At 37.3% G+C, this 18,429-nt stretch overlaps 1 protein-coding gene across 1 annotated transcript in view; it reads left to right on the top strand.

The window, feature by feature from the left end:
* PROS1 (protein S) overlaps nucleotides 1–18,429 on the top strand; it is a 68,760-nt gene that overhangs the window by 10,118 nt on the left and 40,213 nt on the right. The window contains exons 2-3 of the mRNA XM_043892911.1: nucleotides 15,075–15,232; nucleotides 18,337–18,361. Of these exons, the coding sequence (XP_043748846.1) occupies nucleotides 15,075–15,232; nucleotides 18,337–18,361 (183 nt within the window). The remainder of the gene's footprint in view (nucleotides 1–15,074; nucleotides 15,233–18,336; nucleotides 18,362–18,429) is intronic.

Below are 18,429 nucleotides of genomic sequence, written 5' to 3'. Positions count from 1 at the left end.
GGAACAAAATTAGCAATCCAACCAGACAGCATATTAAAAATCAGAGACATTACTTTGCCAGCAAAGGTTCATCTAGTCAAAGCTATGGTTTTTCCATTAGTCACATACGGATGTGAGAGTTGGACTATAAAGAAAGCTGAGCACCAAAGAATTGATGCTTTTGAACTGTGGTGTTGGAGAAGACACTCTTGAGTTCCTTGGGCTGCAAGGAGATCTAACCAGTCAATCCTAAAGGAAATCAACCCTGAATATTCATTGGAAGGACTGATGCTGAAGTTGAAACACCAATACTTTGGCTCCCTGATGCGAAGAACTGACTCATTGGAAAAGACCCTGATGCTGGGAAAGATTGAGGGCAGGAGGAGAAGGGGATGACAGAGGATGAGATGATTGGATGGCATCACCGACTCGATGGACATGAGTTAGAGCAAGCTCCGGGAGTTGGTGGTGGACAAGGAAGCCTGGCATACTGCAGTCCATGGGGTTGCAAAGAGTTGGACACGACTGAGCCACTGAACTGAGCTGAGTACATTCAGCCTGATTCAAAATCATATACACCGCTTTGTATTAGCTTTCTATTGTTGTGTAACAAATAACCGTAAACTTAGCATCTTAAAGCAATACGATGTATTATCTCATAGGTTCATAGGACAGAAGTCCAGGCACGAGTTCAGGGAACTGAACCTGAACTCCATGGTAACTCCACGAGAGAACCAATTAAAAAATATGCTATGGAGTGATAACACTTTAATCCACACATTTCAAATTAATACTCAAATCACCAAATCTCAGTAACTCAGCAAAATAAGAGTTAATTTTTCAGTCATGTGAAGTCCCGTGTGGTTTGTGTAAATCTCTTACATCTTTAGTTGTACCATCTGGAACACATGGCTCCCAGTGTCCCTGAAAGAAAAGAAAGCAGTGGAAGAGGCCTGCTTGTTCTTGACTGCAAGCATGGAAGTGACAAAACTCACATCTGCTTATAGTGTAAATAGCACCCAGCCCAAGAAAGCACATGGAATGTTCGGTCGGCATTTTCCCTGTTACCAACATTTTTCCTCCAAGATTAAGATTCATGTTTCTTCCTCTAAGAGAAGGACAAATACTTAGTGCCCATTTACACTTTTCATAATGTATATTACACAGTGTGAAGTTGTTTTAACTATCTGAGTAGAATTTGTCATAGAGAGAGAGCATAATTAACTATTCCTACTAACAAACTACCTGGGAACTTAGTATAATGATGTTAAGTTGGCTGTTAAATTGGCAGCCTGAAAAAAATATTGTAACAGTTAGTATTAAAATTGTTCCTATGGTGAGAATTGTTATTATTTTAGAAATTGCCTTGAAAATGGCTTTAGACTTAGACTGTGAAGTCCCCAAAACATGGTCTATAGCTTTACTATTCAAATGTCGTCCAGTGACCAGAAGCAGCATTGAAAAGTGAAGTCGCTCAGTCGTGTCCGACTCTTTGCGACCCCCATGGACGGTAGCCTACCAGGCTCCTCAGTCCATGAAATTTTCCAGGCAAGAGTACTGGAGTGGGTTGCCATTTCCTGCTCCAGGGGATCTTCCCGACCTAGGGATCAAACCCGGGTCTCCCGCGTTGCAGGCAGACGTTTTACCATCTGAACCACAAAGGAGGCCCAATTACTGGGGAGTTTATTAGAAATGAAGGGACTTACCTGGCAGTCCAGTGGTTAAGACTTCACCTTCCAATGCAGGGGGTGCTGGTTCAGTCCCTGGTTGGGCAGCTAAGGACCCACACACCTCGTTGCCAAAAGCAAAACATAGAACAGAAGCCATATTTTACCAGATTGAATGAAGACATTAAGATAGCTCATATTAAAAAAAAATTTGTTTAAGAAAAAAAAAAAAAGAAATGAAGTATCTCTAGCACCACTTTAGACCTGTTGACTCAGAATACACATTTTAACAAGACCCTCAGGTAATTCTTCACTTAGAATTTGAATCATTCCGGTCTGTAAGGCCATAGCAGAGAATACAGATAAATGATTCTGTATAAGAAGTGAACAGAAATTTGCCAGGGTGACAGTAGACAGTGGCCAGGGAACGAGAAGGGGAGAAGATGTCAGAGAAGGGAGGAAAGAAGCTGAGCCCCACGGAGGGAGAACTCCACTGTAAGGAAAATCTCCAGTGAAAAATAATTAGATGTGCAGTAACAGAACCTTTAGGAACTAGGGTTTCAAAGGTTCAAGTTAAAACTACAAAAGTTGCTTTAATGTTTTAAAGTTGCAGTTTTGGTTTTATAAATGTGACAAATAGAGTATTATCAAGTCTAGTATAGGCAATAACTTCTTCCTTTAAGAGGTTTATTTATACTGCATTGTCCAGGCACTGGCGACCCACTCCAGCACTCTTGCCTGGAAAATCCCATGAACGGAGGAGCCTGGTAGGCTGCATTCCATGGGGTCGTGAAGAGTCCGACAGGACTGAGCGACTTCATTTTCACTTTTCACTTTCATGCACTGGAGAAGGAAATGGCAACCCACTCCAGTGTTCTTGCCTGGAGAATCCCAGGGACGGGGGAGCCTGGTGGGCTGCCGTCTATGGGGTCACACAGAGTCGGACATGACTGACGCGACTTAGCAGCAGCAGCAGTCCAGATGCAGAAATTGGATTCTCCAGGCTGGAGGGACAAGTGGAATAAGGGTGATTTACCCACATAGGTTCTGAACCTTTCTACAATGGAGTGAAGCAATAGGGATCGGCTCTTACTGGTTCTAGTCTATTAGCCTAATTTTTGTTAGTCCTCTGGTCCATTTTTTGGAATGGACTTTAAAAGGACACATTCAAGAACATTAGCTTTTAAATCTCCATAGAAGTGGTAAAACTGTAACTTCCTGCAATTATATGATATTTTCCATCTTTCAAAATAGCCTACTTGGCATTTTCTCATGAGTTTCACAGCTATTCCGTGATGTACTTTCCCAACTTGAGGAAAACATTATATTTCCTCTCCGCCTCTATTAAAGTTATTAGCCACTCTTTCACTTCCTATTCTCACTTGATCTTTTTGAAGAAACAGTTCGTTCTGGAGGTCTCCTCTCTTCTCACCATCCCATGGGTATTGGGGACAGAGAATGTTAATGGTGATCCTATTGTTAAGCCAACTGTATACATTTTGACACTGTTGAAACTTATTCTTTTGAAATTGACCTCCTTTTATGTCTAGAAGCATTATCTTCAAATTTTCTTTCTCCCTCTGCATACATGTTACTATTTGTGTTTCTGTTGTTTTGATGATTTCTGCTTTTCTTTAAATGTTAGAGATTCCTGGGATTCCATTTTGACCTTCTGTCCCTATTGGACATCTTTCCCCAACGTAAACTACTAGCTATATCCTACTATCTCTTTACATTTTTAAACCATGCTTAATATAATGTGCTTTAAAAAATACATCTATAGGTTCACTAGCAAGAAGCCAAAGTAACATTTTGCTTTATATTTTTCTAATCCCTTTTAAGAATGTATATGTACAGTCTTAGAAATTAAAATATGTAAGTGAAAGAATGGAATTTTGCCCTTAATAGTATTTGTAACATGTTATTTCACCCAAGAACGATGATTGTTTTTATATCAATAAATTAAAATCTATGTCACTTTAAAACAGATTTCTAATTTTCCTTTATAAATGTTCATCATAATATATTTAAGCAAAATCATATTTTTGGACATTTATATTACTTCCAGTGTTTTGCTTATATCAACAGTATTGTGATGAACATATTCATATATATTTCTTTACATATGTCCATGTTCATTTCCTCAGTTTAATGTCTTAGAAATGGAATTGTTAGCTGAATATCTGAATAGGGCACCTTTTTTTTTTTTTACTGGTGGAAAATCTTACTCTCTAATGTAATGAAAACTTCTAAAAATATCTACCCAGGGGAAAAACAGAATCATGATAACAAAGTACAGAAAACACCCAAAGGGAAAAGTCAGTTTGGCCTGTGGTAGACAGCCTCCAAGGTGGCCCCCAATTACTCTTTTTTTTTTAAATTGTATTGGAGTATAGTTGATTTACAGTGGTGTGTTGGATTTCTGGTGTATAGCAAAGTGATTGGGCTATATATACATTTACAATATTCTTTTTCATTTTGGTTTATTATAGGATATTGAATATAGTTCCCTGTGCTGTATAGTAGGACCTTGTTGTTTATCCGTCCTATATATATTAGTTTAAGAGTGTGTCTATTAAAAGGTTTTACACACATATTGTTATTATTTAGGTTGGTGCAAAAGTAATTGCATTTCAGACCCTGAATTTTAAATCATTGTAACTAGGCTCAAGCACATCTTTATTAATCAAAATAGGAGCAATTACAATCACATTTTTGCCAATGAGAAAAAAGTTTGTTTATTCCTGTAGCATAAAAATCCGTGCTTCAGGATTTGACGAACTCTTGGAAAGCAATTTCTGTGTCCTTCTGGTTGTGGAAGCATTTTTCCTATAAAACATTGTTGAGATGCTCAAAGAAGTGGTAGTCAGTTGGTGAGAGGTCAGGTGAATATGGCAGATGAGGTAAAGCCTCGTAGCCCAATTCGTTCAACTTCTGAAGCATTGGTTGTGAGATGTGTGGTGGGTGTTGTCACTGAGAAGAATTGGCCCTTTCTGTTGACCCGTGCAGGCTTCAGGCATTTCAGTTTTTGGTACATCTCATCAATTTGCTGAGCATACTTCTCTGATGTAATGGTTTCACAGGGATTCAGAAAACTGTAGTGGATCGGACCGGCAGCAGACCACCAAAGAGTGATCGTGACCTTTTTCGGGGGTGCAAGTTTGGCTTTGGGAAGTGTTTTGGCGCGTTTTTTTTGGTCCAGCCATTGAGCTGGTCGTCCCTGGTTGTTGTATAAAATCCACTTTACGTCACAGGTCACAGTCTGATTGAGAAATGGTTTGTTGTTGTTGGGTAGTATAAGACACTTCAAAATGATTTTTTTTTTTATTTGATTTCAGCTCAGGAGGAAGCCACTTATCGAGTTTTTTCACCTTTCCAGTTTGCTACAAATGCCAAATGACCATATAATGGTTGACACTGAGTTCTTTGGCAACTTCTCATGTAATTGTAAGAGGAACAGCTTCAGTGATGGCTTTCAACAGGTTATTGTCAACATCCAATGGCCATCCATTGTGCTCCTCATCTTCAAGGCTCCGGTCTCCTTTGTAGAACTTCACTGCACTGTATGTTCATTAGCAGTTCCTGGGCCAATTGTATTGTTGATGTTGCGAATGGCTCTGCTGCTTTGTGGCCCATTTTGAACTCGAATAAGAAAATGGCTCGATATTGCTTTTTGTCTAACATCATTTCCATAATCTAAAATACATATAAAATAAACAACACATAATAATTCATTATCAAAAAGTATAAAGCAAGAAATGCACATTAAAATGATGTATAACATAACCACATTGATTGCAGAATTTATTCCAATATCAAATGGCAAAGTTCAATAATGCAAAACCACAATTACTTAATAATAGATATCCTTTGGAAAACTGATTTCAAAAGTAGATTTTAAGAATACCTAATTCCTTTCATCTTTGCCAACATTGGATTTTAATTTCTTTTAAAATGTTTGTCAAAGCAATAGCTATAAACAAGGCTGACTTTTTGAGGTGTGAGGAGTAGTCCATACTATTTTTTAGTTCATCCTTTAACTTTTTTATTTCTATATCATATTTTATTTCTCTACTTCTTTATCATGACATACTTTCATTTTATGGATGCCAGATTTTCTCAATATATTTAGGATATTATTTATAGATTTTTGGAAGTTATGTACTATGTCTTCAGTTACCTCTTATTTCCTTTGGGGTTTATATGTTCCTCTAGCTCTTCTCTTTCATGCTACTAATTTTATGCAATGATCTAGTGATTTTTAGCTGTTATTCCATAATTTTTGAAGACAGTCCTAAGTTGATTACATTGACTAGGTAGCTGGTTTAGAGTCCTCCTGTGGTTGTTCAGTTCAGTTCAGTTCAGTCTCTCAGTTGTGTCCAACTCTGTGACCCCACGGACTGTAGCATGCCAGGCTTCCCTGTCCATCACCAACTCCGAAAGCTTGCTTAAATTCATGTCCATTGAGTCAGTGATACCATCCAACCATCTCATCCTCTGTCGTCTCCTTTTTCTCCCACTGTCAATCTTTCCCAGCATCAGGGTCTTTTCCAATGCCAAACTATTGGAGTTTCAGCTTCAACATCAGTCCTTCCAATGAATATTCAGGACTGTTTTCCTTTAGGATGGACTGGCTAGATCTCCTTGCAGTCTAAGGGACTGTCAAGAGTCTTCTCCAACATCACAGTTCAAAAGCATCAGTTCTTTGGTGCTCAGCTTTCTCTCACATCCAAACATGCCTACTGAAAAAACCATAGCTTTGACTAGACAGACCTTTGTTGGCAAAGTAAGGTCTCTGCTTTTTAATATGCTGTCTAGGTTGGTCATAACTTTCCTTCCAAGGAGCAAGCGTCTTTTAATTTCATGGCTGCAGTTGCCATCTGCAGTGATTTTTGAGCCCCCCAAAATAAAATCTGTCACTGTTTCCATTGTTTCCCCATCTTTTTGCCATGAAGTGGTGGAACCGGCTGCCATGATCTTAGCTTTCTGAATGTTGGGTATTAAGCCAACTTTTTCACTCTCTTCTTTCACTTTCATCAAGAGGCTATTTAGTTCTTCACTTTCTGCCACAAGGGTGGTGTCATCTGCATATCTGAGGTTATTGATATTTCTCCCAGCAATCTTGATTCCAGCTTGTGCTTCATCCAGATTTTCTGGATTTCTAGCATTTCTCATGATGTACTCTGCATATAAGTTAAATAAGCAATATACAACCTCTGTGGTAAATTGTTAAGGTCTATTTTTCTAAAGGGACATTGCTTTTGGGAAACTTATATGAGTCCTAGGTAACTGGACAGACTTCTATTTAAGCCTTTGTGGGAATTGGTCGAGGGTAATTGTCAAGGTAAAGAGCATATTACTCTTTGAAATAACTCTTTCTAGTTGCACTACTTGATCCCACACAGTATACGTTAAATGCATCTTTCCTTATTACTGCTTTATTTGCCTTCTTTTCCTTGACTTCTTATCCCAATCACTTTTTCTCCTTTCCTAAGTTATCATTTTACTCCACTGTAATTTAGACTGTGTCTTACAGCCTTTTATAAAGTCCGCAGGGAGTTCTGAAAGGTTGGCAGAAATTATATTGAATTATATATATCTAGTCAATGCTTTACCAACATTCCAAATAATCTTATTTGGAATAATCAGCACTTAAAAAATAGTAATATCCTAAGAGTCTCTCTGGTGGGACTCCTGGTGGCTCAGAGGGTAAAGAATTTGCCTGCAATGTGGGAGACCTGGGTTTGATCCCTGAGTTGGGTAGACCCTTGGAGGAGGGCATGGCAACCCACTCCAGTATTCTTGCCTGGAGAATCCCTTGGACAGAGGAGCCTGGTGGGCTACAGTCCATGGGGTTGCAAAATGTCAACACGACTGAGCGACTACGCACAGCACAGGAGTCAAAATGGAAGCCTTTGAGATCTAGAGTCTTCCTAAGCCTCTAAGCATGCTTCATACTTATTGCTTATTGGGGAGATCCGGGAGATGGTGCAGGAAGAGGGGTATTGCAGAATTAGGCCAGCTGTCTTATTGTTGCCTTTTGCTTTTCCAAACATAAATACAGACACAGGCCACTGAACTAATAATATTAATTGACGCCACCCTAACAAAATAGGTCAAATAGAACAAAAACAAAACATTTACTGGGCTGTAACCTCTTGTTAAATGACATCAAATGAGATGGTGTTTTGGTGCCCTAATGTGTAGGAGGTAAAAAAAGACAAAGCAAGCTGACTACATGAATATCTTGCTGCATATCCTAAAAAGAGACCTCTTGTTTGTAGCCTCAGAAAGTATAGCCAATTTACAGTATAGTTGTTTAGAGAAGAAAAGAGAGGGCTATGGAAATTTCCTCTTTAGACCTTGCCAAACTCTGAATTCTGAGTTCCTTCAAAAATACATTAATTTATCACTTACTGAGAGCAAACACATGAAATAGCAGAAATGGACAGTATAGTTTATTTCAAGGTCACAAGCTGCCTGTTCTGTTTTTTGGGTAGAAGTATTTGTAGTTTTGGAAGGAGTAACTAAAATGTATACTGTCTTTGTCTAGGGCTAAAGCAAAGGTTTAATCTTGGGGATAATTGGCAGAGTGTTCGATTTACTCTTTTTTCCTAGACTAGGGGCTGTGAATTAGTTATAATTAAATCTTCAAGTAAGGAGAAGTTCATTTCACTTCCATTGTGACTAAACAGTTCAAGCATTGTTTCCCTACTCATTTGATCTGCTCTAGAAGGGGGGTCAATGATCACATTTTTTAAAATGCCACTGCTTTCCTACTTCTGAATAAATGCCAACCCTTATTTCTCCTAATCCAAAAGTTATAAAACTCACCTTTATATGCATACTATATAATTCACAGGTTGTCTCCTCTTCTTCTTTCCCAGATTTAAACCTTATCCAGACCTACCTCTTAGGGTTTCCCATATAGCTCGGTTGATAAAGAATCCGCCTGCAATGCAGGAGACCCCGGTTTGATTCCCGGTCGGGAAGATCCACTGGAGAAGGGATAGGCTACCCTCTCCAGTCATTCTTGGGCTTCTCTTGTGGCTCAGCTGGTAAAGAATCCGCCTGCAATGTGAGAGGCCTGGGTTTGATCTCTGGGTTGGGAATATCCCTTGGAGATGGGAAAGGCTACCCACTCCAGTATTCTGGCCTGGAGAATCCATGGACTGTATAGTCCATGAGGTCGCGAAGAGTCGGACACCACTGAGCGACTTTCATTTACTTACAGACCTACCTCTTACAGGATTTGACTCTCTTAAAATGTTTCTTGTCAGCCTTTTCATTGCTTAGTCCTCTTGAAAGACAGAGGCATGGTTCACCTTTACAGAATACTTTTTAAAATGTTTTTCCAATTCTTAATATAACAATATGAGAAGAATTGGTTGCTCAGCAGTGTAGTCAAGGCTATGGTTTTTCTGGTAGTGGTGTACAGATATGATAGTTGGACCTCAATAAGAAACAAATGTGAAATCTAGAGAAGTGTATTAGCTCGTATGTTAGCTCTCTTAAAAAAAAATAAACTTTACTTTGAAAGAATGGACGTATAACATATGTACAGACATAACATTTCTTTCTTAAGGTCAACACAAGCTTTTCTGAAAGTTGTAATAATTATGTAGTCTGATGAATGCCTAATTAAAAATCTATCTTTGGTCTTTTCTTAGTCCTTGCAACCTTCATAGTTTTAATACCCCTCCTCAATTGTAAATATTCTATTGTATAAATCTTTATAATAAAAATCAAAGATTTTTACACTTAATATGTGATGATTAATTTTTTTACTCTTTAAACTTTTTCTTTTGTATTGGCGTATAGCAGATTAACAACGTTGTGGGAGTTTCAAATGAACAGCGAAGGGACTCAGCCATACATACACATGTATCCTTTCTCCCTCAAACATGTGATTATTTAAAATAAAATTTGTAAAATAAAATTTCCCATCATTATTAGCTAATGGTTTTTCTATATCATTTGGAAAATAGCAACTTCCTATATCAATCAAAAATAGCAATTCTATTTTTCCCAGTCTATGTGTAAGCAAAACATGCCATTTCAAGCAGTTGAGAGATGGGAGGCACAATTACACCTCAATGTGTTATCTAATTGTTCTGTTTGTATACTGGATGCCATTTCCTTGACCCTGTCCCACGCTGAAGAAGAAACAAAGATTCAAACACTCTGCCAAACCAAACGCTAGCCTAAGATTGCCTTCTCAGATCCGTTCTTTTAGGGACAGTTTTTCATTCTTGGGATGCCAAGAGGGGCTAAAAGAAGAGACAGAAAGCAGAATTTTAAAATATGAGTTTTAGGAGGGAGGAATGTGAGAACTATCTCTGCAAAGGTAAGAGAGCAGAATGAAAGAGATTCAGAGGATGAACCAGCCTAAAGTTTGGGTCTCCTCCATCTGCCACCTCACCTACATCTGACTGATTGGTTTTGGACAAACTGCAGTTCTGACCCCTCTAAACAGAAGATAGCAGGCTTGGACACCTAAGTGGGAAAGGGGCTTTTAACGTTTTTCTTTAACTCTTGATGGAGGTCAAGTTGAATTGAACAGTGAGGGAATTTTCCTGTGAGAAGAGGCAATGCTGAGCTTCCGTGATGGCTCAGCTGTGAAAGAATTCGCCTGCCCTGCAGGAGATGTAGTTCTGTGGGTGTGATCCCTGGATGGGGAAGATCCCATGGAGGAGGAAATGGCAACCCACTCCAATATTCTTATCACATGGACAGAGGAGCCTAGTGGGCTATGATCCATGGGGTCTCAAAGAACTGGACATGGCTTAGAAACTAAACCACCACCACCACAGAGACAATGCTAACTCCACTATCCTTATGACAGGTGTTAAATGAAGTATGTACCAACAACAATAAATTAATTTTTGTTGTTAATCAAATTTATGCTGAAAAAAATTTTTGCTCCCACAGAAAACATTGAGGGAGTCAGTGGTTTTGTGATTGACATAATTGTTCAGCTTCTGTGGTTGTTACTGTGAAGAAGGGATGACTCAGATAAGGTAAAAAATCAAGCAGATTCAGTCATGTTTCTAATCTCGGACTACTCATAACTAAACGTAACCTAAAAATTTAAATTTGAATGTAACACTTTTCAAGCATGTTAGCTGGCTTTTCACAAGGATTTTCTTGAAAAACTTCTTAATCTAAAAGAAGTGAAACAAAGGATTAGAGACAATGTGCTGATGCAAAAAGAGGATGGGTCTTGGAGCCAGGCTTGATGAACTTTGTTCTCAGTTATGTGAATTTGGTAAGATTAAACTCCACGTCTCTGAGTTTTAGTTTATTGTATGTTTAACAGTGAGATAGGGTTAATAGGAGATAATACAAAAAAAGCATTTATGTGCTTATGGCGCCATACTTAATATTATGATTAAGAATCATAAAGATTAAGAATCTTATGATTAAGAATATTATGAAACTTTTTAGACACTCCTGCATGCCAGCAGGATAGATATTTGGGGGCAGATAGACTTTGAGCCAGTGATATGAACACTTCAGAATATATATTTGTCTCATCCTACAGTTCTGTAGTTTTAGTTTGGATCTGTGAGGTCACATTTATATCTTTTTGACAAGGAATGGTAGATTCCTTTGAAAACACATTCTGTTAGATGAGTGGGTTGATTTTATAACCGACAATACATGTCTTATTTAAGATACCAAATATGTCCATTACACAACCACATAATTTATTTTTTTTAATCCAGTCCATTGTGGGCATTTAAGTGGTAGAATACATAGAAGAAAGAGCACTGGAGGATAGATATATTTAAATTCTTGTCCCCATGTACATCAACAGATGAGTGGATAAAGAAACTGTGGTACATATATACAATGGAATGTTACTAGCCATAAAAAGGAACACATTTGAGTCCATTCTGATGAGATGGCTAAACCTAGAGCCTACTATGCAGACTGAGGTAAGCCAGAGAGAGAAAAGCAGATATCATATATTAGTGCGTATGTATGGACTCTAGAGAGATGGTATTGATGAAGCTATTTGCAGAGCAGCAGTGGAGATGCAGACAGAGAGAATGGACTTATGGACATGGTGGGGGAAGGCGAGGGAATGACAGATGGAAAGAGGAGCATGGAAACCTATGCACCACCACATGTAAAATAGTCAGTGGGAATTTGCTTTATGATTCAGGGAACTCAAACTGGGGCTCTGTGACAACCTAGAGGGGTGGCTTGGTGTGGGAGGGTGATTCAAGATGGAGGTTCAAGAGAGAAGGGATATATGTGTACTTAAGGCTGATGCATGTTGATGTATGGTGTTAACCAACACAATATTGTAAAGTAATTATCCTCCAATTAAAAATAAATTTTAAAAATAATTCTTAAAAAATTTTTAAAAAGCACCACTTTGTAGCTCTATGATCTTGAAAAATATATGTAACTTCTTTCAGCTCCAGTTTCTTCAATAAGAAAATGGAAATGATAATTCTATCCTGTAGCATATTTTGTTATTTATGTAGGATCAAATGAAATCACTAATATGCACTTTGAAAGTTGTTGTACACCATCCCAGTTGAAAGTATTACTGGGTTGAACCTAGGTAAACTAAAACAAACTTTCAAATTCAGACAAAATTTATTTAGACAAAATCATTTTTTTAATTATTAGCTTTGTTATCCTTTAGGGCAGAGATATAACAATTTTCATTTTTAATATTCCTCTCATTATCAGAGATAATGAAACTTTTCCCTCTTTTCTGAGAAGCAGTAGCAAATAGTAGTGGATGGTTGCAGGTCTGAGCATTGGGGTGCCTGTGATCTAAGTTGTACTTTTTTTGTTTATAAGCTTAATAACTTAGAGCAAATATCTTGTATGCTCTGGATTTTCATCATCTCTGTAGTAATGGAGTTTACTGTATTTTCTTCTGGCTTTATAACTTTATGTGAGCATTTTTTAAAACTACCACTTTTGTTCTCTCTGACAATTGAGAACTTCCCCAAAGATAAGTATAATATGTGTTACTACACATGGACTGTGTCATGCAATAAGGCTCTTATAGGGAAAGAGATATTCTTAAATATCAATATTAACCTCTGAGTTCTAAAGTTTGATATTCTGTAAGGAAGAAATGCTAAGGAGTGATGTTTATGGTTTGTTTTCCAATTGCATCTGACCTTGATTATTTTGTTATTACATCAGTATATTCATCTTTAATACAAAGTGTTATTGTTTTCCTCAGAAAGGCTGACATATTTTATTTGACATTCAGAAAGGCTTCCCTGGTGGCTCAGATGGTAAAGAATCTGTCTGCAGTGCAGGAGACCTGGGTTTGATCTCTGGGTTGGGAAGATCCCCTGGAGAAGGAAATAGCAACCCACTCCAGTATTCTTGCCTGGAGAATCCCCATGGACAGAGGAACCTGGTGGGCTATAGTCCATGGGGCCACAAAAAGTCAGATATGATTGAATGACTAAAGCTTTCTTCTTTTCAGAAGGGCCAAGTTTTTGCTATATTTATTATAAGGTAGCATGCTTAAAACTATTTCAAATAAAGTGAGCTAATTTTAATCTCACACCCTTTCATTGTTGGTTGGGCTGCCATTTATCAGTTAGCAATGCACTTGGAGGCTGGCATGCTCACAGAATAGCATCTTTTAGATGCACACAGCCTTAATTTATCTTGATCTCGAGCAGCAGTAAAAATGGTGAGAGATATTGTAAAAATATTCAATATAACTCAAACGCTTTTGTTAGTTAATCATCACATTTAAACTTCTGTTTTGTAAGTGAGGAAACCCGTATAAAACTAAAATAAATAAACATAAATCACTCTTGAAAGGTGTTCAACTATCCAACTCATAATTATAGTAAGTGTTGATTAATTAGTCCTTTTGCTGTTCTTTTTCTTCTTTCTATTGTCAACTTTTGATTATTTATTCCTTATTATATACTGGGTTATGAGAGAAATAAGAGAAAAAGTAATCTAGCTATTTATGTTATTTGCTTATCTTTCTAGTGAAGTAACCATTTGTGGTTAAAAATCAGGATTAAAAAGTTTGTTTGTAGATCTTATATGTGATTTAAAATTTTTTCATTAAGAAATAATATTCTATTCATATACTAAAATGATAAAGCCCAAACTATATTTTCCATTCTTTTCTTCAAATATAACTGCAGATGATAGCTTGAGTGTCTTTCCAAACTCTTTTCTCTGTATTTGTCCACCTGATATTTACACATCTACAAGTATGGCTGGTATATATAGGATTATGCTATAGATGAGGCATCTATAATTTGCACTTTTCAATTTAATAATATACCTTGGAGACCTTCAGTGCAGTAGTATCTTCCTTCTTTTACATTTTTGCAAATCTATTAGGCAAAAGTCTGATTGCTTTAAAAAATTTGTGTTGAACATCTTTTCACATGTTTATCGGCTACTTTAACTTTTCTCTGTAGTGATGTTTGCATATTGTTTTGTTTATATTTTATTTACAGTTTTTATTTTGTTTTTAACCTTGCACACCTGGCTTCTTTAGTTTCAGCCTACATTGCAGGAGACACAGGAGATGGCGGGTTCAATCCCTGGGTTGGGAAGATCCCCTGGGGGAGGAAATGGCAACCCACTCCAGTATTCTTGCCTGGAGAATCCCATGGACAGAGGAGCCTGGCGGGCTACAGTCCAAAAGGTTGCAAAGAGTTGGACACTACTAAATGACTGAGCACACATACACTGCACACATACCTGTATTGGTTGCCATATTGTATTATTTTTTATTTAATTTGTAAAAGTTGTTTATAAATTCTAGATGTCAGTCTGTTGCTTGATGTTGAACTTTGTTATTTTTATCATTGTTTGTCGACTGCTTAAAATTTTTTATATACTCAAAGTTACCATTTTTTTTCTCTTTGCCTTCTGTATTTTGTGCTTTGCATACGGTCTTCCTTTTGCCTTGGGTTTTTATTTTCTTGTTTATGTAGATAACCAGGTATTTTAGCCTATCAAGTATCTTTCAAATAGCTGATTGGACTGTACTCCTACATTTCTCAGAGATCACACAAGTTTTCCATTAAAACTGACAAAGTTTGTTACTCTAACTTTAAAGAGGCTGTGGCTATGTGACTTGTGACAATCATTTCAGCATGGTACTTTTTTCAGCAGTCATAATGAGGTAAACATTGAATTTTCGTTAGTTATATCTGGCCTCAAGCATAAACTTGAACAATTTGTGTAAATCATTAGACAAGTGCTATAGCTACACACCAAACTGCTCTTTGGGTTGTTAACCAAGGGGCATATATATGTATCTGCATTTTCCCCCTCAGTGTAACCCTACTTTGAATGTCATGCAATTTACAGCCAAAAAATGATTTAAATTCTCATGTTTAAAAAATATTTTAGGTGGAGAAATAAAAGATTTGTTCATGTAAACATATTTTTTTCCTTCAGTTTTGTCAAGGCAACATGCTTCACAAGTCCTGGTTAGGAGACGCCGTGCAAATACATTGCTTGAAGAAACAAAAAAGGGCAATCTTGAAAGAGAATGCATTGAAGAACTGTGCAATAAAGAAGAAGCCAGGGAAGTCTTTGAGAATAACCCGGAAACGGTAAGAACTCATGAAAAGCGGTCAGTTAGCATACCTAGACATATAGTTACAGACAGAACATTTCCAGCTTTAGTCTCTGTTCCCTTGTGTTCCTTTTTAAAGTTAATGATTGTGTATATCACCTTCTGTGGGTTCAATCCACATACCAGTGCAGGAGACACAGGAGATGCGGGTTTGATCCCTGGGTCGGGAAGATCCCCTGGAGAAGAAAATGGCAACCACTCCAGTAATCTTGCCTGGAAAATCACGTGGACAGAGGAGGCTGGTGGGCTGCAGTCCATGGGCTCCCAAAGAGTTGAACACAGCTTAGCAGCCAAACAATGACAACAGTATCACCTTCTGCATTTTCCCACTGAAGCATTTCAGGAGGAAGTACCTTCAAGGGTGGGCTTGTTAGGGAGATATTATTTGCCAAAAGCAGTATGCTCTGACCAAACTATAACTCAATTATACCTAATTATCACAAATAGAATGAATTTCATGGTTTGTAACTACTTTCTCCCAACCAGTATTTCGTACTGTTGGGTGAGGGGAAGGCATCTTCCCCTCAGGTGTGTGTGTGTGTGTGACTACATCATTATCACTATGCTTCATTAATCTCTCCATTGGCATTTTTAACTAAGCTTTAGAAAACAGGACCTCTAATTCAGAGCTTGGTGCATAATAGGTATTCAGTGAATGCTTACTGAAGAATTCATTTCAATACTGTGTTTCCTAAGAATACTTTTAATTTATTCCATAAACTCTTGGGAAGTTTCCTGAGCCCACTTTAAATCATCAATAATCCCAGGGGTAGAATTTATATCTTTAGTGCATACATTTTTCCAAGTTAGTCTAGAAAACTGTAAAGATCCCTAAATATCTTACAGAAATAAGAGACCCTTAGAGCTAATCTTTAGCCCCTTAATTCTCCTAGAGAAGCCTTTCTCTAACTTGTTCTGTGGGTAGCAAGAATATAAATAGTGCCTCTAAGAATTAGGATGAGGGTGACCTTGAGAATTAAAATTTGATGACCCTTGGGGTTACTCTAGACTTTTTTTCCTGGAATGAACTGTATATCCAAAAGGAAACGAGGGAGGCAAAAGTATCTGCATATGTATCTTCAAATACTTCCTTTACTTCTGACTTAGCTCCTGGGACCATGAGACTAGATAAGCAGTAACAAGCAGGAACCATTTGTCTATAGTGAGAGAACTTGTCCAGGACAGTAACAACTTGTGTTTTCTGGGATTGCCCTTTAATCCTCTTACCTCCACATACTCTAATAGGTTCAAAGGGAATTTTTCCCAAGGTACCCATTTTTAACACTCTCCAAGATTGAAACCAAATGTTTCTCTTAGTTTTGCTGTCTTTTGTGGAAAAGCAATTGACAAGGCAAAAATATTATTTCACACAAGGGAACAGTGTACTCTTATTGTGTAGGAAGCAAATACACACACCACACACATATACATAAATGTTTCTTTTTGTTACGGAAATTGAAACTATATCCCAAAGTAGTGGCTTTTTCCCTTTTCAGTGATTATCAACCATCTGCTATTCTTGTCCTGCCTATTCTGTACCCCACTCACTCTAATTTTTGTTTTGTTTTGCCGGAACATTTTAAGACAAGCCTGCATGCCCAAGATTTCATTTTATTTTATCACCCGTCAGTCCTTAACCATGTATTTCTAACACTAAATATGTTCTCATAGTTTAGCCTCTGAGTAGCAAATGGGCAATGAGACAGAAGACGCATGGAGGGGAGGGAAAGAGTGGAGAAAAGAAACTCATTTATATGCTTCCTCTCCTCCACTCATTCTGATAATGGTGTTACTGATAGAAGAAAAAGAGATGATAGTGAGAGTGAGGAAGAAATGGGAGAAATGAAAGAAAAAGCATTTGTTATTGTTTCTGACTTTCTTTCCGTTCCCAAACACTCCCTGTCTACATCCCTCATACCCTAGTCCACACTCCCAGTCACCACCTTTTTGCTTATCCCCCCATTGTCCCTAATGTAGTCCTTTCCCCATTACATTATCTCGTGTTGAACCCATTCATCGTTACCTATGTCCTGGCTTTTTTCTGTAGAACAGGGGTTCCCCAACCTCTGGGATCTAATGCCTGATGATCTGAGGTAGAACTGAAGTAATAATAACGGAAATAAAATGCACAATAAACGTAATACATTTGAATCATCCTGAAACCATCCCCATTCCCTTGGTCTGGAAGAAAAATTGTCTTCCATGAAACTGGTCGCTGGCGCCAAAAAGATTGGGTATCGCTACTATAGAGGACAGTATCAATGTCTGAATTGCTTAGTGGTTGGATCTCATTCTTAGAAACTAGTAGATAAGTGTTGTGTAGGTTTATATGTGAGAGGAGGAAGGAATAAGGACTTTAATTGTATCCTGGATGAAAGTTATGCTCTGTACTTGAGGTTGTTTTTGTGTAGAAACATTGGTTTCTCATGAGGAGTTCTTATACTGTTAATGCTGCATGTTAGATATTTTATGGCTTAAGAAGGCTTTCGTGAACCAGCCTGGGGACCTTTCCATCAGAAATTCATTGTTAACATTTTTCTCCTTTTGGTAAGTGCATTCCTTAGTCCAAATTACTGATTTACAGAAAAATTTCTTGGTACATCACCAGTTTATAAGTAAGGTATTACGTGTACATAAGATGCTAAAAGATAAATGTCCACTTCAATTCAAATTATGCTGTTATTCAGCAATTAATCTGGTGTGTGTGTAATCAACATGATGTCAAATATATCAAATGGATATCTAATCATCATGGAAAAATTAAAGGATTTACAAAAAGGGGGCATATGTAGTCACATTTAACATCTTCAATAGAACCTGTTTTCAGTTTAGAAGTCTTTGAAGCATGATTTAATTGATCAGTATTGCTTTAAGCCTAAAAGCATTTTATTGGCTTAATGCTATTAGCCATATACTTCTGGTGTACCTTTTACGATAGAAAAAATGTTATATTGTAATGTGAAAATGACAGTTATATGTAACTTATTGCATCTTTACTATAAAAACATGTTTTAAAATTAAATGTTAACTTTATAGTGAAATTTAGCTTTGTTAAGGTATATTTTTTCTTTTTTTTTCTAGGAATATTTTTATCCAAAATATTTAGGTAAGTTTAAAGGATCTCAATCATATAATCTTAGAAATGATAGAAAACTTAAATATGATGAAGTCCAA

Source organism: Cervus elaphus, chromosome 31 (genome assembly GCF_910594005.1).
Source record: "Cervus elaphus chromosome 31, mCerEla1.1, whole genome shotgun sequence".
NCBI lineage: Eukaryota > Metazoa > Chordata > Mammalia > Artiodactyla > Cervidae > Cervus > Cervus elaphus.
Note: the sequence above shows the minus strand (reverse complement) of the source record. Positions and strands in the feature narration are given on the sequence as shown.